This window comes from Euprymna scolopes, chromosome 7 (assembly GCF_053919585.1).
Source record: "Euprymna scolopes isolate OS-2025 chromosome 7, ASM5391958v1, whole genome shotgun sequence".
Lineage (NCBI taxonomy): Eukaryota > Metazoa > Mollusca > Cephalopoda > Sepiida > Sepiolidae > Euprymna > Euprymna scolopes.
Window position 1 is genome coordinate 15752222 of NC_136488.1, and position 20738 is coordinate 15772959.

At 30.6% G+C, this 20738-nt stretch overlaps 1 protein-coding gene across 4 annotated transcripts in view; it reads right to left on the bottom strand.

Moving 5' to 3' along the window:
- Nucleotides 1–9536: 9536 nt before the first annotated feature.
- The window catches only part of LOC145279615 (rho GTPase-activating protein 100F-like), a 395691-nt gene continuing 384489 nt past the window's right edge, over nt 9537–20738 (bottom strand). For all 4 annotated transcript variants that reach the window (XR_013868416.1, XR_013868417.1, XM_080130816.1 and 1 more), the window contains one exon: nt 9537–10187. Coding sequence is in view for 1 of the 4 variants with exons in the window: in XM_080130816.1 (XP_079986942.1) it covers nt 10048–10187 (140 nt within the window). In the remaining 3 variants the exon portion in view is untranslated. The remainder of the gene's footprint in view (nt 10188–20738) is intronic.

The following is a 20738-nucleotide window of genomic DNA, read 5'->3' on the forward strand; positions in this document are numbered from 1 at the left end:
TCTTGTATTGATAACGAAATGAGGACACCAATCCAAATGTAAATAATATAAAGTTCTTTGTCATCTTATTATTTCAATCTGCCTCCTTTTTTGACAATCTCCACGTGACATGTTAAGGGTAAGAAGTACAAAGCAGAGTTTTTACCTTAGTAGAGATTAGAATAACTGATTGTCATCCAAAGAAGTCCAAGAATGATATTGATCCCATCTCTAAATATCTAACCATACTAGTTACACCTTTTTTTTTTTTTTTTTTTTTTTTAGAACATAAAGTGGGGGATCAGTTTTGTAAGTAATAAATTCCAAAACTTATCCTCCATTATATGTGAGGCAAATAGAAGTGATGAGGATATTAGTCTCAATAAACTCGCAAAGATACTTCATCTCACAAATATCGAACCATATGTCTAACCAAGTCATTAATGGGTGTGTATACAACCTAGAATTAACCAGGCAGATATATAATCATATATGTGTATATATATTTATATGTGTATATATATATATACACATATATGATAGTTTTTTTTTTGTTTTTTTTTTTAAAGTTATTTTTGTTTTTCTTTAAAAGAAAATGTATTAAATGCCTACTCAAATCCAAATGAGAGAGGAAAAAAGGTTGGAAAAAGAAAAAAGAAAACAAATCCTTCAAGTTGAAGACAAAGGTTTTGTTTGTTTTATTCATCAATTTAAAAAAAAAAATCCTTTCTCAAGGTTTACAGTTAAATGTTGAGAAATAAGGGAAGAAAAATTTCTGATAGAGAGAGAGAAAAAAAAAACAAAACAAAAAATTCAAAATAAATTTGTCTTTTACAGATAATTAATTATAACACATCGATGCGACATATTCCAGAGATGACTGGGGTCTCATTTACATAACGGACAAAGATAAAAATGCTTTTACTCTAGAGAAGACATTCTCCATGTTGTGTGCACAACCTTGAGGCCCACTGCCAGTCAGCAAATTTTCCTTACAATGAATGCAGCCAAGACATTCAGATTTAAAGGCTGCGGATCAGTTGAATGGAGGGTGTGAATTTTAGTTCATCAGTAAAGAAAACTTGATTTCATTTTTTTTTTATAATACTTAGCAAAGTTTTGTGTTTTGGAATTGAAAAAAAAAATGTTCACTTTGCCACCCCTTACATGAGTCTTGCATAATTTCAAGGACACTTTCAACTTAATGTCCTCATTTCTAAGACATGCTTCACATAAACATTATTTCATAACAATTTAAAAAAAATGTGGGATTTGGTAAACACACAATTTCTTGAATGAATTCTGTTTAAAAAAAAATGCCAAAGTTAATTTTTTGTAGAAATATGTTAAACTGAATTATTTAACCACTTTGGTTCTCATTTTGTTGAATGAAAAGTTTTCTGTGGATAAACAATGGAAAATAAATTACTTTTTGATCAGCATTTTAATGGAAGAATTTATTCTTCTATTAACCATTTTACATTTGAATCTTTTTCAATCAGTTTACATGATTACTGACATAGCTTAATCTGGCACAAGGCAATATTAGAGGAGCACTAAATGAAAACCAGGTTCTTCATATTTACCAATGTTCTTTTATGCTTGGGCACATACTCATGCTTAAGTAACACTTTTGTATATCTGCATGAAACTGTAGGAGAATTTCAAACAAAATGGAAGATTAGTGTATGGAATAGTGGATAAATATAGTAACAGATTAGTAAAAATATAACACAAACATATCTCTAAAGCAGAACTAAGATATTTCAGTCAATTCATACGACCATAATCTTTTAGTATCATATGACTTAATTGAAATATCTTTGTTCTGTTTAAAGATGTTTGAATTCTTATTTTTACTAGCCTGTTTTCATACTTATCCACTATTTCATGTACTAATATTACATGTGTAAATTGTGTATAACATAAAGTGTTCGATTCTAAAAAAAAAAAAAAAATGAAATATATATGGGTATATTTATATATAATTAAATAATTTAATTGAAAACTGCTGAAAAAACTCACTTCCGTTAGCATTGTGAATTATTTCAAATAAAATTATTTAATAATTATTTTTATTATCACTGATATCTTTTTTTATAAATCTAAACCATAAAACAAACATATTTTACTTTATGGAGAACATGTATGACAAAAACAAAACGGGAAGCACTATATATATATATATATATATATATATATATATATATATATATGTGTGTGTGTGATTTGCGAAAAAAACCCTCAAAAAAACAACAGTCCATTTATATAGGTCAGATCTAATCTAATGAGAATCAGTTTCCAAAGCAGAAAGAAGCTCAATATTAAACTTTTTAAAGAATTATTTTAAAATAATTTGAATTATACTGTTATTTAATGTCAATGTAATAAATGTATAAGGTTTCTTTTTCTGTGGAATTAAATCACAGCATGATAGAACTGTGATCTGTCATTTAATTTATATAGTTTGTTGCTTGTAAGATCCGTAGCCGAGTATTATTTCTGGCTAATTCTGGTCGATTCCATGCTAAGTAGATTGTGCATTGTACTAATGTAGTTTCTAAGATATCCTATATCTTATGTGATAAGCTTTGCAAATCAGTTGGTGGCATGAGACATATCAAACGCCTCTGTCCCACTGAACGAACTAAGAACAATCATTTATCCTCTCTTGCAGATTTAGGTGAAGAGCACTTACAGGCAACAACAGCCATCTGAGAAAACTATATGTCAAAGCAATCTACAAGAAGTGATTGTTCTTGTAATACAAATGGGCATTTTATCCTCTCTCTCTCTCTATATATATATATATATATATGCATATAGCATAGTGATAATGAATGCACCCGACCACTTTGGTATCGTCAGCGGTATTCATAAGTCGGAGATACGGCAAAATGCATATCCATAATTAACTATTTTATTCATAATAATTATGTAAATACATAACTAATGTGTTTATGGCTATACATATGTAGATATTCATATAAAAATTTTTGTACATATCCATGGAATGTAAAGCGGCTAGAATGTAAGGGAGACAATTCTTCCTAAAAATAAACTCCCGGGGGAAGTAACTCATACTAAATACTATTATTGCCAGAAACATAACCAAAAACTAGACGTATATATTATAATTGACCTGTGTTAATTTATTTAAGACGTTTTTGCATTTATTTTATACTAGCTGACACAAAAACTTATTCATGTAATTGTGAAATTGGAACAAATCTCTTAATTTCAAAAACTCTAAAATATTTGCAATATTGAAAGCTATAAAATGTGTGTTTTAACTATTTAACAGCTTTAAGATGTGAATATATCTTATGACACATGTTATCAAGAATGTTTTTTTTTTTTTTTTTTGGATTAAGCAAAACTTGTCCAAAGGTTGTTTTTTTTTCATGTTGAAGCCTATAATTATTTTCTTCTGAATCTGATTCTCACTTTGTGTTTAGTTTTTCTTCAAATCATGCTAATATAGAGGAAAGTTTATGGTTGATTAAAAAGCAAATAAAAAATTAATTTTAAAGATTATTTCAGGTATTTATGATTACTGCCCATCAGAAATCAATGTTTAGCATTTAGTAAGTTGCATATACAAATGCGATACTCGTCTGATACTCCACAATGGTTGCCTTGTAACTGATTATGCCAATGACTTGAAAAGACACGGATGGGCAGATCTTGTGCATTTGTGGCACGAGAGGGTCATAATCTTGTTCTACTTCCTGTAGGCTAAAGAAGTACAACCAGCGACCCCCATCATCTCCCACCCTGTCCTCCAAGTAAATTGTGATAAACCATCAAAGTTTGTGCACTGCGGCACAAACTAAGGACCCTGTATGCAATCCTGAAAAAAAATCAGACATGGTGCATATTGATTAACATGTGAAATAGATCAATGATGATGCACAGTAATTTCAATACCAAAAAAACCAAAAATTCAAAAGAGTATGAATGTTCAATTTTACATGACCAGTTTGTTATGCAATTATAAGGAACTTTTGAATGTAGACATAGTGCCTATCCACTTTTGAATGTAGACATAGTGCCTATCCACTCCATATTGAAGAAAACCATCTCATTTATTGATCACATAAGGAATACCTATGTAGAATCTTAATCCCCAGATGTGACTTGCACGTCTGCATAATGACCATCGCTATCATAAATACATATTAAAGACAATGTTATATACCTGATCTAGCTATGGTCACAGGTTTTATATCAGTTTTGCCTGGTGAATCTAACCTACCTCGGTATTCTACCCATAGCAGGAAAAGATATATTCATTCTTTTCCCAAAGTTATTAGTGCAAAGTGAACAAATTATCAACAAAACGTGCCGATTCCACAGTTTGACTTGAAAACCAGAGCTAACTGTTTGTGTATTTCATTTTGTGAAATGTCTTCGGTGACTTTTTCAATCTGATATTACCAAACTTGCCTTGGATTGGAAGGAATGGCAAAAAATAAGTCACATGGGTTCGCAGTCCACACCAAACTTTACATCAAGATAGAAGGAGCAAAAAGATTGTATAGCGCCAATTATATTCAAAACAGGATGACCTGACTGCTTTGAAAATTCGGCATTTGAAATACTGATAACTGACCGTGATTCAAATGCTGAACAATTATCTTGGTGACAAACACTAACCTTTTAGAACCAACTATCTTGGCTAATGGGCTGATGATGCTATTTATAGAGCTTTTTTGTTCACCAAAGAAAAATGTGAACCTGTGTAGAATGGATACATTTTAAGGACTTTATTTTCATGAAAATCTTTTTCTATGAAATGACTAGGTATCCTACTACCATCTATGAATATGACTTATTTGGAAGAGTGACTTTCCTCTGAAATATTATAGGAATTTATGATGTTGAATAAAATCGACTGATAATATTTGGAAAATCTGCATTAGGTATTGGCAGGTAGTGTGACTATTGAATGTGTATGTGGCATCTGTGTTTATATTGCTATGATTTTTTTTTTTTGTAGACTGAAAAAATTATCTCTATTTTATTACTTATGGAGATATGCTCTATTCAAATCATAACATTTCAATACAATTTATACCATCTTTAACTAAAAGATGTGAATAAAGCCGTTTCATATAAAACTTTACAGTGATATTCTCAGATATTTTCTCCCTTTTCCACACATATTTAATATGCATATATAATATTTCCAATAAAGTCTTGTTCATAGAAGTTTGCTAATCAATTCTATGAATCATTTCTGTGTTTATATAACAGTTCTTCATAACAAATAGTGTAGTAGAAATTTTTATTGGAAACATTTCTGGCTACATATGTGCGTACACATTTCAGTTATAACCTTATTTAGACTAAGCTTTCCCAGCCCAAGTTAAGATGTTTTCATCTTAACAACTTGGTTTGAAAAAACTAAGGTTATAGCCAAAACGTGTGTGCACACATGTAACCAGAAATATTTGTATCTAAAAATTTATACTAAATATGAGTTTTCAAAATGTATTGATCATTTCTCAATAGAAACTAAGCTTATGCTAAACCATTCTATTATTTTAAACTTGTAAATCTCTCTCTCTCATATATCTGTGTATGCTTAATCACATTGAAACACAAGTTCCCATTAGATCGCCACAGTCAAGCGATGTTAAGTCTGGCTAATGCTAAAATGGATGACCATTTGGTAAGATCAGGTGCTGGAGAGAGATGGGCACTTTCAGGCTATTCTTGCTCAAGGCATGAAATAATGCAGTGCCCCCAATTTAAGGGAATTTCTGATCTTGGAGATATATATGCAATTAAAAAAAATGAATGTGAAAATTGGAAGTTGTTCAACCATTAATAAACACATTGTAGACATATTCGCTAGGAAAAAATTTGCATTTTTCTTTCTTAGTGTCTATTTAAAAAAAAAAAAAAAATTTGTTATGCTTGATAACATCTGAAGTAAAGTGTTGCTGCTAAAACAATTTCTAAACAACTTTCGAGTTTCACATCTGTTTGTCTTTCAATTAAATATCCTATTCATCTATAACTATATCTGAAATTTAAATATTGTCTGTCTTGTATTTGAAAAGGAGATGGACATTAAGATGTAATGTTTGCTGAAAAAGCATTTCTTCTATATGAAGGGATAATTGGCACTGATGAATAATTCCTGCTTGCCTTAGGAAATCCTAGAAGAATCTAATATCATTCTATATAAATCTAGATCCTTGGAGAAGACATGCAAGCCAATGCAACTAACCATTCCATGACCATGGTCAAGTAATCTCTGCTGACCCTTAAGAGTGATTTATCATTGTAGTAACATAACGTTTCATGTTATTAAGACTCTCAAATAAGACCGAATTGCTCTGGAGGAAGCAATTGGCCCATCATCCTGACATTTTTTTTTAATCATGCAATCAACCAATCGCATTGCTGCTTCATGTTTCTCAAAGGGGCTATGTGTGATGCATAGTACCATTCACTTTTATTAAAGAATTCTTCAAGAATGCATTACAAGATCAACCAATAGGTAACCAATTCTTTATTTTCATTAAAATCATTTAAGACAATTATATGTCTTGTAAACAGAGTTCTATTGAAATAATGTTTGATTGGTTGGCAAACAAACAGAATTTCAATTTGTTCTAGTTTTAAGAAAGACCATGAAGTCTGGTAAAGAAAACGGTAATTTTAATGGCAGTGTTATGAAAAAATTAGGCGCGTCCATTTTCAAGATGGATGCAAGTGAAAACTACTGCCAATATTTAACACTTTGTTTAAAATAGAAAAAAATGGAAAACTTTTTGTGAGAGATTAGATTTCCAGACCTTCTAATCTTGTCGTCCTCTAAAAATCATCCAAGTGCTTGCATAGAGAGTAAATCTTGATGTGTCTCCTTTAAAACTCTGGAGGGATTTTAGTTATAAGGCGCAACTAAAATCCTAATCTGAGTTTAGATTCTATTTCAGGATTTTCTCTCTTCTGTCGCCATTTAACCCCATCTAGCATTTCAATTTTTGGTCTGTAGAGATGGGTCAGCGGCAAGGCTAATCAGGCCTTTTTTTTTTTTTTTATTGAATTCAAATCCTTCCAAATTAAGGATTACTTTTTTTTATGCAGTTTGTTTTTTTAACGCTTTCCTTAAAAAAACAAAACAAAAATACATGGATTTATTCACAGGGATTTCAGTTTTTTTGTGTGTTTTTTTTTTTTGTAAGAGCTTTTCCGAACAACACTTCGTTTTATTTATTTTTATATATAAGTGGGTTTAACATTGGGACACAATGTCAAAAAAACTTATGGTTGCGGTTGAAAAAAGTAAAAGAAAAAAGAAAAAGAAAAAAGAAAAACAGTATTCTATGTTTTAGAGTCCTGCTCTTTTTAAACACAAGTTCAGTATTAAATGTTCATGTTTTTCTTTAAAAAATTTTCTAAAAATATCAATAAATAAATAAATAATAATAAAAAAAACAAACTGTCCTTTTTTTTTTTTTTTTTTTAACAATATTTTTGATATGTATTGTGATCATCCTCATTTTTAATTTCCTGCTTTGTATGAAAGAACAATAATATGCATTTTTAGCTTTGGGAGGTTTCTCTCTTCTCTATCCTACATATGGGTCCACTTCGTATCCACTGGGTGTGTATGTATATATATAATATATATATATATATATATAATTTCAAGGGCAATACCGTTTTTTTTAAACTTGGGTTATATTTTATAATCATATTTTAGCAGGTAGAAGTCATTATCTCTTACTTTACGAGATGCTTTACCAGATAGAAGTCATACTTGGAAGTTATTATCTGAACGCAAATTCATTTCATTTATTTGTTTAACAGCAACTTCTGCAGAGAATTAACAATCGTTTTTCATTTATGTAACAAAAAAAAAAAGGCCATGTAATGAAAATGGCAAGAGGGCTCTGTTACCTGTCAGGGAATAATTAGTCATTAGGAAAACAAAAAAGTATTGATTCGATGCCAAGATTATGGTAGTTTATCATACCTGATAAGAATCGGGGGAGTTCTATCAGGAAAACATTTGATTGATATGCAAAAATTAGATGGGTTGGAGAAAGAAAGCAAGCAAAAATAAAAGATCTTCCTATGGTGAAGATTGTGGCAGCCATATTGGGAATGTTATATGACAGGGGTATAAAGGAAGACACACATTAGAGAAAGAATTGAAGAGATTTCTTTTTTTTTTGTTTGTTTAAAAAAAAAATCCTGAAGCAATAAAATTTAGGATAAGTAGTGTTGGGATTGGGTGGGTATTTAGTTAGAGGTTTTTTATTATTATTAATGTCTTTTATTTTCCACTTTTGGAAATAAATATTTATTTACAAACGGATAGACAAACATTTACAGACATATGGAGGGCAGATTGGCAGGAAGGAAATGGGTGAAATTTAAATTGAAAGTTGGAGGGGTGGTTGGGAATGAAAGAGGGGGGAAGGGTTGGTGGTTCTTGCTTCTTTTCCTCTGTTTTTATTTTTTTTAAATAGTATATTTTTTCTTTCATAAAAAATTAAGTGGGTTTACATAATTTACCAGAAAGTTTTAGTATTAGAAAAAAAGAAAGAAAACAATTCTTACAAATGCACACATACACAAAGAAAAACCACAATTTAAACTTGACATATGTACATTAATAAAAAACAAACAAACAAAAAACAATCAGTGTAGATGAAAATCATTATATATATATATAATTCTGTTCTGCCCACTTTTCTTTCATATATTTTTTTAAATTGGCTTCTAAGTTTTAACTTTGTTTTTTGTAAATTCTTTTCTGCTTTTCTAAATATTTTTGCAGTTGTCTTTATTTTTAAAGATTCCCCATTGATTTATATTTATTGTTTTTGTTTATGAAGGGTTGCAGTTCCGCAAGTTCAAAGATTATATAAGATTACATTTCAAATGAAAAAGATGGCTGGGGGTGGGGGGACAAAGATGCAGAATTTACTTTTTTCTTTGCCTCTTTCCACCCTCCCATCTAAATTTTCTTAAACTATTTTTCAATTATATATTTGCTTTCCTCTTTTCATTCACCGTTTCAATATTTCATTTCTTTTAGAATGTTTTTGAATAAAAAAATTGGTAGTATTATTTTTTTATTATTTCAATTTCATTCATATTTGTCCATTTTAAAAAAATTTTTTTTCAAACTTACAGGTGCTTAATTATATTTTAAATTTTCCCCTCAGGTGAGTGTTTCTTTCCTTCATTATCTTCCCCCTCTTATTTAGTAATGGTTGTTTTTCAGATTTTGATTGGCAGCAGAATTTCCCCGAAAAAAAAAAAAAAAAAGGATGGCAATATTTATTTGATCCCCAACTGCCTAACCTTCCCCCACTTTTGCTGCTTTCTTCCTTCTTTATTATGATTTTATATGTCCCATACTTTTATTTTAGTAAAGGGCTTCAATGTTTTTTAATCTTATTTAAGATGGAGAGGAACATTCAGTCTAATCCGTCAACATAGACAGAAATATATATATATATATATATATATATATATATATGAAAATACGAGTAATTATTCATAGTTTTTCTGTAAGCATTAACTTTATTTTTTTTTCTACTTATATTGTACATTTTTTCTTTTTGTTTTGAAATATTTTCTTAACTGAATGTCTTTTACCAAATTAAAGAATAATAAAATGTTCCTACTTTGGTTCAAACTTTACTAAATCTTTTATATCATTTTAAATATTAAAATAAAATGGTCAACCTTTATCTTACCACTCCTTTCATGTACTATACGAATATTCTATTGGTATACCAATTCTCCGATGATATATCGTTCAGATGGATAATGAATATCTAAGCCACGCCGTTAACATGAACGTGATAAATTCATGAAATTATTAAATTTATTTAATAACAGAGTTCCGCCCTTGAGGTAGTAAAAATCAGCAGCAGCAGCGGGGAATGGACAACTCCTAGTTTTTATTTTAAATGTCACTTGCAAACTTGGTTGCTCCACTCTATTCTTTTCAGATTGTTCTTTATTAAATTGGCCCAATCTATGTGGGCAAAGAAGCTAAAAAAAAAAAGAGCAGACCAGAGAGGCGGTCTAGTAGTTGGGATCTTCTCCAAGTTTCTCACTTGATTCTTTGCTTTCTTCAGCATCTGCTGGTGGTTCATCTGAAGTTGGTGGCTTGAGAGAGGGTTTTGACTCCGACTGTGGTGGGGTCTTTGGAGATGTTGTGCAAGCTGAAAAAAGTAAAATATAAAATTAGAATCAAATATTATATTTATGTATATATATTTATTTAATTATTATAGGTAAAATAGTTATTCAAAGACAAGTGTTTTGCTGGATCTACGGCTGATTATTGCAATTGACTATATTCGAGCTCCTATCCAGTTGTAAGGGAGACAATTCTTCCTAAACTCACAGGGGAAGTAACTCATACGTAATATAATTATAACCAGAAAAAGTAACAAAATTTGACATATATGTACGTTTTTTTGGCTCCCCTGCCAACTTATCAATATAAGTGAACAAAACTCATAGGCATCAGTTCTAGTTACTATTTTAGTAAAGAGCACTATTAGAATGAACATATACACACTTATTCTCTAAATTACACACTTATAAGCCTAAACATCCTATGTAAAAGTGTGCATCTAGCAACACTGATAAGTCATAAAATGACAAAATATGTATCTGTGAATAACTATACATATCTCCTAAATTAATAAGCAAATCTTTATAAATTTTGGAAAATATACCCTGGACAACACACTGAGCAACATGGGCACAATTCTTTTCTTTTTTCTTTTTTTTTTTTTTGGAAATATTAACACTTAAGAAATATATATAGTATTTTTTATCTGAATCAATCGTAATGAATTTTGACAATCTGATAAGTAACATGATCACTTTTTTCTTTTTTTTTTCTTTTTTTTTTGCAAACTTTACCATTTAAGGGTATATGCCTACCCAAAACTTATACCTGACCCCTCCTCCAAATTTAAAAATCTGAGTTAGATATAAAAAAATGTGTAGAGAAAAGAATTACTCTACATGAAATTTTGATTCATTTAAATCGTACATTTTTAAAAGGATCTGTGCATATGCATGAATGTCAATAATATATGTGTTCGTCCATCATTGTATATGAAGACCACGAACATCACTAATTTGTAGTTGACTGGGTTTTTCTTGGTTCACAGATGACTTTTCAGGCCAATGCGGGCTGGAAATATTATATAGTGTGAATTGTGCATAAAATCTTTTTTGCCACATGAGTCATGCAATCTCCAACACTTTCTCACTTGAGTTGGCACTGTTTTATTCTAGCGATAAGTAGAAATACAGGACGACTGGAAACCATGCCAAGATAGACAAAGAACACATACAGTGCCTACTATCCCCAAATGGTCATCCATCTAATAATTGCCAGGCTCATCGTTGCTTAACTTCAATAATCTAAGAACCGGTGTGTCAACATGATTATGCCGTATCAATCGATATAATTATAAAACTCAAATAACCTTGTAACGGGTGTTGTATATTTTTTGCGTTTAAATTATCCAAATAAACAATTGTTAATACTTTCTGCTTTTTTTTTTACATCGTTCATTTTCCTATAACAGCGTAAATAAAGTACATTTTCAGCATCCCAATTGTTTTTTTTTTTCGCATTTAAATTATCCAAATAAACAATTGTTAATACTTTCTGCTTTTTTTTTTTTACATCGTTCATTTCCGCATTGTCTTAATTAGTTTTATTGACCTTATTATTAACATATAAATTAAATATTTGACCCAATGGGTCATGAATGCTTGTTTAAAATAAATGAAAAAAGTTACATTTTATTTTCATTTTCTATTTAAAAAGCCATTCTTAACATGGGGAGAGTGTTTTTGACTATTCTATACTTTCAACTAACACTTTCACTTAAAAAAAATATATCAAAATTTGAATTTAACTTTAAGTATTACGGTATCTGTTCAGTACACATTTACCTACAAGTATGGCCAACCACTTATAATCCAATGTCTGTGAGTTTTATTTTCAAAAATAAACAATTATAAACAGAACGACTCATAGAAATCTATCTATCTATATTCTTTTTTTTTTTTTCATTTTAATATACTTTGATAGAAATGTTTCTGTTGCGTCACAAAAAAACTATTTTCTTTACGTCACATTAATTCCATAGCTAATACTGACCCAACAGGTCATGGGTAGTCTAGTAATATATAAATGTTTGATAAAATGCTAAGCTATTTAACTTATTATAAAATGCTAAGCTATTTAACTTATTATAAAATGCTAAGCTATTTAACTTATTATAAAATATGTGTTCTACAAGACAGGAGTAACTGGGCACATTATTATTTAGTTTTTTGTAAACTTTACCGTTTAAGGAGTTTTCATCATATCATAGCTTCAAAGAAATAAAAAAACATTAAAATTTTTAATTAATACTACATTTATTGCTTATACCCATCCTGGAGTGTGTATTCTACTAGTATATATAGAGAGAGATTGAGATAGAAAATAAATACAAGTGCACAAATTGTTTTACAGCATTATTTACTAGTAGGGCCTGTGGAAATTCCACGGAAAAAATATATTTAATCAATAATCTTTTTGATAAAGCAGATATTTTTCTTAATAGCACAAAAACAAAAATCAATAACCAATAAAAAGCAGCAAATATGAGTTTATTAATATTTTTGTGAAAATTTTGATTTGCAGTGTTATTATCAATTTCGTTTTATTATGTACAAAACATTGCTAGATATCATACGTTTTCTATTAAAAAGGCGTAATCTTCACGAAACTAGAGTGAATTTCTTCCTGCCACTTGCATAAATAGCATTTACAAAACACAAAACTTCCAATTTGACTATTACATAAACATGGAAATGTGATTTCATTCTAGCGATTAAAGTTAAAAAAAAATCATTTTCAAATATAAAGAACAATAATGGTTTTTACTTTCAGTTAACAAATAATTAAACAAACACAATTAAACAGTCTTGCATTACCTCGTGTGAGCTTAAATCTATTACTCTCTCCTTTGCCAAATGTTCACAAACAACGCTCGACTAACTATAACCATTATCAACAATTTCCCCCACTCTCTAACTTTACCAGACTCCAAATGCAGATTCCATGAATAAAGTTTCTTTCTTATAGCTATTAATCTGTGGAACTCTGTTCTGCTAGCCTGCTTTCCGGCTGATTACAGCATGGTCGTCTTCAAGTTCAATGTAAAAAGTTCTTGTCGAACCGTCTCCTTAAATAATCAAATTATACCCAATTTTCGCTACTAATGATTACTACGCTGTTGTACTAGTGACCACCATCCACTCTAGTTACAAATGAAACAGTCTTGCTTTATCAAACACTGAGGTGAAATGAGCCATGCATCGATATAGCTCATTCTTCTGAGTGTTTTTTTTTTTTCAGTTTCATCTTTCGATTATTTTATTAATCACTTTCGATGTAAACCCAAAACAGTCAGAAAACCGTTTCGTAACTTTTGATGAATGTTTTTATTTTTTCATAAAATCAAAGAAAACGTTTATCATAAAAAAGTATACAAATATATAATTTTTCAATGTCGAAATCTTTCTTAACAAACATAAAATTCTACTATTTCATATTTTATTGAAACAAATATGAAATACTTTTTTACAAAACAATATTTTGATAAATTAAAAACAGAAAAACAATCTTTTAATAATGCTTTTAAAAAAAAACATAAAACAAAATTTATTTACTAACACAAAATCGATTACTAACTTGGTGTACCTTTAGTTTAAGGCTGTTTCTTTTTCATTGACTATATTAATGTGGAAAATATCTAAGACGAAAGGGATAAGCATTTCTTCGGGGTTAATTTGATTTCAAATTTTCAATGGTCAGCATTGTACATGTTATTTACGTCTAAATACCAGGGATCTTACGAGAAACACATTCTTCAGTTAGATCCCCCCCCCATTTTTTTTTTTTTTTTTTTTTTTTTTTTTTTTTTTTTTGAAAGGAATATTAATTTCCTTTATCTTTCTTCCGAATTTCATTTCTTCATGTGATTAAACTAACATCCGTCTAATTACGGTTGCCGGATTGAAACAAAATTACAATCGTCTCAGTTTTGAAGGATTTCACGGACGAGTACAGAAAACAAATGCTTTAAGCATTTTCGATTAAAAAAAAAAGTATTCAGAATTATAATTTTGAAAATACTTCAATAAGGTTTCTCTTATTTTATCGGGTTATAGGTTTAAATATCCACAAAAAACGAATTATCAAAAAATGTTTTACATTTTAAACTGGCAGATCACTTTTCAATATTAATTTAATGTAAAATGATAACCGAATGATTTATCCATTTTGAAATGGGAAAATTAGGGTGGTAGCATTTTCGTTTTTATCAGCCAATTTTTTTCTTTTTTTTAATCTTAAATAAGGCTGTGGTGGGGGATGTACTATTTCAAATTTTCCACTTTTTACAGTTTCTTTCTTAATTCTTAAATCGATGATCAATATGTATCTGTGAAAGTGTCTCTGTGTGTGTGTGTATGCCTGTCTGTGTACATTTCCCTATGCAATAACTGTCAATTTTCAGTCTACAGACTCGAAATTTGATATACAGGGTATGGAGATTTGGGAAAATCTTTGTAATCCGTTTTCGGCCAGAAATTTGGCTGTTAAGGGGTCAAAGTTCAACGATTTGTCCCTTGAGAACTCTACCAAACTCCTCTGTCAATTTTGGGTCTAAACACTTGAAATTTAAGATATAGATTACTTGGACATGGCTCTAACTTTATAATTTGATTTGAGCCCAAAAACAAATGTTATAGGGTCATAATAGAGGTCAAAGAAATTACTCAGCCAATTTTGGGTCTAAACATTTTAAATTTTACATAAAGTGTATTCAGATATAGGGCAAGCTTTTTAATTGGTTTTTGGCCGAAAATTTAGCTGCCAAAGGGTCAAAGTTCAAAAGATTCTACATTTGCGGTCTCTAGCAAACTATTAAGCCAATTTTGGGTTTAAAAATTTGCAATTTTACATAAAGGGTACTCAGACATGCAGCAAGCTTTTTAATCAGTTTTTGGGCGAAAGTTTCGCTGCCAAGAGGTCAAGGTTGAAATAGTTTACTTTTGCAGACTCTACCAAACTCCTCCCTCAATTTTTGGTCTAAACACTTGAAATTTTAGATGTAGGTTACCTGGACATGAGTCAAACATTTTAATTAGATTTGAGCCCAAAACAAATGTTAAGGAGTCAAAATTGGGGTCAAAGTTTTCAAAAATTTTACTTCTGCAGTCTCTACTAACTTTTCTCTATAGTAGTTAAGGAAGCCTATTATATAGAAAGGCATTACTATACATATTCACACTTTTTAATCTATACACATGCACACAAAGTTATGAACAGTACATTGGGCCCGAGTAAAGCCGGGCTGAACTGCTAGTTAGCAAATAAAAAAAAAACACATGACAGAAGAGTCTCATGTTTGACCATGTAAAAACGCCGATAACAACCGTTAAAAAACTTCAAGCAATCTACACATTATGAGACTAAAATACAATCAACGATATAGATATCTGCAGGAATACTGGTTTCATCTGGTATTTGTCATAATACTATTACTAACATCTACTCAGAATGACAAATCTTTCATATTTGAGCATCAAATTTCTTGAATTAATCTACTTTGCCAGGTTACGCCAGGACATGGCCAACTATGTTCTCTGTATTTTTTATGTTTTTTTTTTATTACTTGTAGGTACGGGCAAAAAATGGTGGGGAAAAAAATAGGAAGACATAATTCGTAAAGCCAATTTATCGTACATTCCTATCATGAACGTTTGTATAATTTTTACCATTTTTTAATTCATTTATTTTTCTATGTTCCTGCTTTTAAATTAAAAAAATACACTTGTATTTTTCAAGATTATATAAAAATTATGTTGCGCCGAAAGTTCCACATTCATGCAAGCAAGGAAAATATTAGAATCTTACACATAAAAATTATGCACATTTGTAATTCTAAAAAAAAATCAAATAAAATTTTTTTATAACATTTTTTTTGCAATAATAATTTTTGTGTGTGAAAATATTAAATAACCAATGCTTAATTAAATTATAATATTAGAAGTTGGTGAAATTAATTTTTCTTTGAGTTATATCGAATTCATTAATATGGACTTTAGGGAGTTTTTTTTGTAATCTATATATATAAAAGGCAAAATGTGTGTGACCATTTCGTGTATGTCTCGCAAAGGCTTATTTCGCACACGCTCTTGGGGTCGTTACTATCACTTAGAACTGTTTATATACCCTCTATATAATAATATCTAGGATTTGGGAACGCGTGTAGCGTATAGATTTATTTACAGATTTTTACAAATTATTGCTATTTCAGCCCATCTTGTGTTCGTTCAGCTTTTATGTATAATACCAAACCTAACTCAGAGCTATGGCATTTTCCTGGCAATCGCAACGGGAAACGTCCAGAAGCAATCAGCTTTGATCAATGTCGGGCCAAGCTTCTTATATCAGACAGTTGCTATTCAATCTGGACAATGGGCAGCTGGTTTTCCTCTCACCAACATCTTGGGAAAAAACCAGTCAAAGTTGGGTAAACAAACCCAAAAGCTGCCCCGCAGCAAAAGTTAACTGCGTGACTTCTATTTGACCTCATTAATTAATGGGGTCAAATAGAAGCAGCAGAGTTAACTTTTATTGCGGCCACGTGTTAAGTCTGTTTTTAATACTTAAATAAATTCAAACATGCTTCCTTTACTATAAGCGGTGGCCCAATGGTTAACGTCGCACGTTTTTTTTCACACTTTAATTTCCAACTTAGCCTCAAGGATTCGGGTTCGATCCTCATACTTACCTACCAAAACTTTTTTTTTATTTTAAGTCTCCCCCCCCCCGAGTTTTGATTTACCCAAAACCACACACACCTCCAAACACCCGGGCAATGCCAGGTACCCCCCCCCCCCGCTAGTGTTCCTTTAAAAATGAAACAATTATTTTTAATTGTTACAATTTACGATGCTTTATTTTCATAAAAAAGCAAAAATAAATTCATGCAATTATTTTTTTATTACTGACAACCATAACTTTAGAAAAGTTATTTTTGGTTAAATAAAATAATACACTTCTTCTAAGATTTCAATAAAAATAATGGGTTCATTATATTCCATGATCGTTACTTGATAAATATTGAAAATTTCATTAAAATTGGTTAATTTCCTGATTTTTGATGAATTTTTAAGTAAAGGGAGGGGTCAAAATGTTTATACATTTTGAGCATCGGCATTCATGTTGCACGTATCTAGGAGTCACCATTTATCAACGTCCAAAGGCCACTCGAGGATAAAGGTTAATGAATGAGTGTAGTAATCGTTAATGGTTTAAATTAGGTAAAATTTGATTATTAATGGGACGGTTCAACACGAACTTGTTCAGAGTAGATTCGAAGGCTACCATGGTGTATTTAACCAACCGGGAAGCAGGTCAATGGAACGTTTTCTACAAGCGAGCAGTTCTGGGAAAGAAACTTTGTTCATGGAATCTGCGTTTAGATTTAGTCACAGATAGTGGGGGGGGGGGTGTTGATAGTGGTTATATCTATATAGTCAAATGGTTTTTTTGTGAAAGTTTGGCAAGGGGGGACTAATTTCACTTGTTGTAATGGATGGCATCATTAATCTGATTCATCCAGATAAAAAAAAAACAAAAAAAACATAATTCATGCTTTAGTATATAGATTTCATGCCAATGACATTCACCCCCAAAACATCTTTTAACATGAATTTAATTGCATTAACATTGTAGATGAATGACAATAATATCCATATGGTCTGAATTTGCAAACATTCTAATCATTTCATGATCATATTTCAATCATAAAAAGGATTTAGCTTAAAAAAAAGTTTTCAAATCTTCACAATAGTTCATCATCGATTTAATACACATTTTACATGTTGACAACTGTTTGGTGGTTTAAAAAAACTGACTTCCAAGGTCTTTGTTTATCCCTTTTTCCCTCAAGTCCATTTTATCACTTTCTTCTGTGTTTTCCTGAACTGAGCTTGCTTCCTCAACTGTTCTACATCTACTATACCTAGAACTTTCATCCATCTTTTCAACATGGCCATATCATCAAAGTCTCTTGTTTTGCACACATTTTGTTTTAGTTCTTGTCGATGTCAATAAATTCATATTTATTGTAGTCATAGAATACTTTGGACCCTTTTTTTCCTATGTCGACTTTCTCATGCATAACTATATTCAATAGCACTGCATTGAACATTGATATTTGTTTTGGACTTTAGTAATTCTTCAAAGTCTTCTCTTCTTCATGACCGAACCTTTCCTTCTTTCATTGTAATATTGCGTTCACTATTTCTACCTGAATTACCACCTCGTTATTGTTTTTTTTTTTACAAGGAAGTCATTACTTATAAGGCCACTCGAGGATAAGAATTAATGAATGTAAGGTGGTAGTGTAGTTATTGTTAATGTGTAAATTGGGTAGAGTTTGGATTATTTAAGGAGATGGCTCAACAAGAACTTGTTTACATTAGACTTGAAGACCGCCATATTGTAATCGACCATGAAGCAGGCCAGTGAGCCAGTATTCCACAGGCGGGCAGTTCTAGGAAAGAAAGTTTGTTCATGGAATCTGTGTTTAGATTTAAGCACAGATAGAGAGTGGGGGAAATTGTTGATAGTGGTTGTAGCTAGTAGTGTTTTTTGTGAAAGTTTAGCAAAGGAGGACCATAGATTGGAGCTCAGACGAGTACTGCCATGAAAATAACGATAGAGCAGAGACAAGGTTGCAATGCCTCTTCTGTGGGAAAGAGGCTGCAGAGAAGTGTACATCACTGTCAACAAGCTTTTAATAGATATAATTTTCAATATGAACATCTAAAAGAAAGGACAGACTTTTTGCTCAAGAAGAAAGATCTTGGTTATTGATAACTACAGATCGGAACATTGTCATGCCAGTGTTTGTACATGCCTGTATGAATAAAAATATTATGTAATTTTTTTTATTTATTCGAACATTTTTGCCTACATATGTGCATACAATGTTAAACTGCGACTTTATTTTAAGTCCAGCATCCTCAGGCTTCGATTGCAGTAAATGTACTGAGAAGAGAAATGAATACTCCAAGTTTTGGCTGAGGAGTAGTAGTAGGAGGAGGAGATATGAAGGGTGTGAATTTGTAAAGGGAGCAAAGTAGATGAGAAGGTATTCATCTTATCTATACGCACACAATAGATCAGCTCGTGCACAGTTTTGCTTCTCATGTCAACAGTTTCGTTTATATATGATCTAATATCAAGCATTCTTTGCTTTTATATAATTTGCAGCATTAAATAGCATCCAATGTGAATGCAATATTTAAATTTGTTTTATTTTATAAAGATAAATCGTTGATATTGACCCTGGATAAAGTATTTATGTATTTTACATCTACATATTTTTAACACACACACACACACAGGGAGGCAACCGAAGCAGCAAAACTGAAACTAGCCTGGCAGAACACTATGTAGGCAAATGTAGGCAAATTTGGGCATATTTTATTGGTTTGAAAATATAGGTTCTTTTTTACCAATTGTTATAAAATTCTAATCATAGAATGGTATTATAATCTACAATAAGTCTGCACATTTTCATGTAGTTTCGTCACATAGAACCAAAGATATCAGCATTTCAATATCCAATTTGGCTACCAGTGTGTGTGTGTGTGTGTGTGTATATATATATATATATATATATATATATATATATATATATATATATATATATATATATATGAGAGAGAGAGAGAGAAATAAAAAGGAACAAAGTAAGTTATGTGTTCATCAACGTTCCGTCTTTGGAGACTTCCTTTGGGGGAATGAAATTAAGAAAATAAAACACCCGTACAAATAATTGAAAATATATTTTTGATGTAATGAAATGTATAACTCTGTTCCATTTCAGAAACGAAAAAGTCATTGGAAATTCAAAAGGAGGATAGCGTTGTGAAAGAAAGTAAGATAAAAAAAAAATTTATAACGTCATATAGCCGTTAATATATTTAAAAAGATATGATTCCCCCTTTTTTAATTTCCAACGACTTTTTCCATTTCTGAAATGGAACAGTGTCATACATTTCATTACATCAAAAATATATTTCCAAATATTTGTACTGGTGTTCTGTTTTCTTAATTTCATTCATCCAGAGGAAGTCTCAAAATAAAGACGAAACGTTGATGAACACATAACTTGATTTGTTCCTTTTTATTTCTCTATCTTTTTGCAATACAGTTTCCATTATTCTTATCATATATATATATATATATATATATATATATATATATACCTACTTTTTTGGCAATTTTATAAGTTCCAAATTTCAGCAACTATTAATCAGAATTTAACAAATGAAGGCTCGTTGGAAAAGTAATAACCCGACTTGTGTAGTGGGCTATGTCACATTTGCCCTTAAGGTTTCATATTTAGGGGATCATCCATCATCCAGAGCTTATTTTTGGCATGTTTTTACAGTCATAAAATGTTTCAATCATAGTCATTTGTTTTCCTAGTTTTGCATATGAATTACAAAATATCTGATATTTCCTTAAAATCTCTGGCCTTGATGGAGGGGAAACTAAAACTTGCTGCTAAGGTTTCAAATAATCTGAAATAGCAGCAAGAAGAGACTGGCTTCCAAATACAAGGGGTGTGGAATAAGTAATGTGCCTGACCCACTTCCAG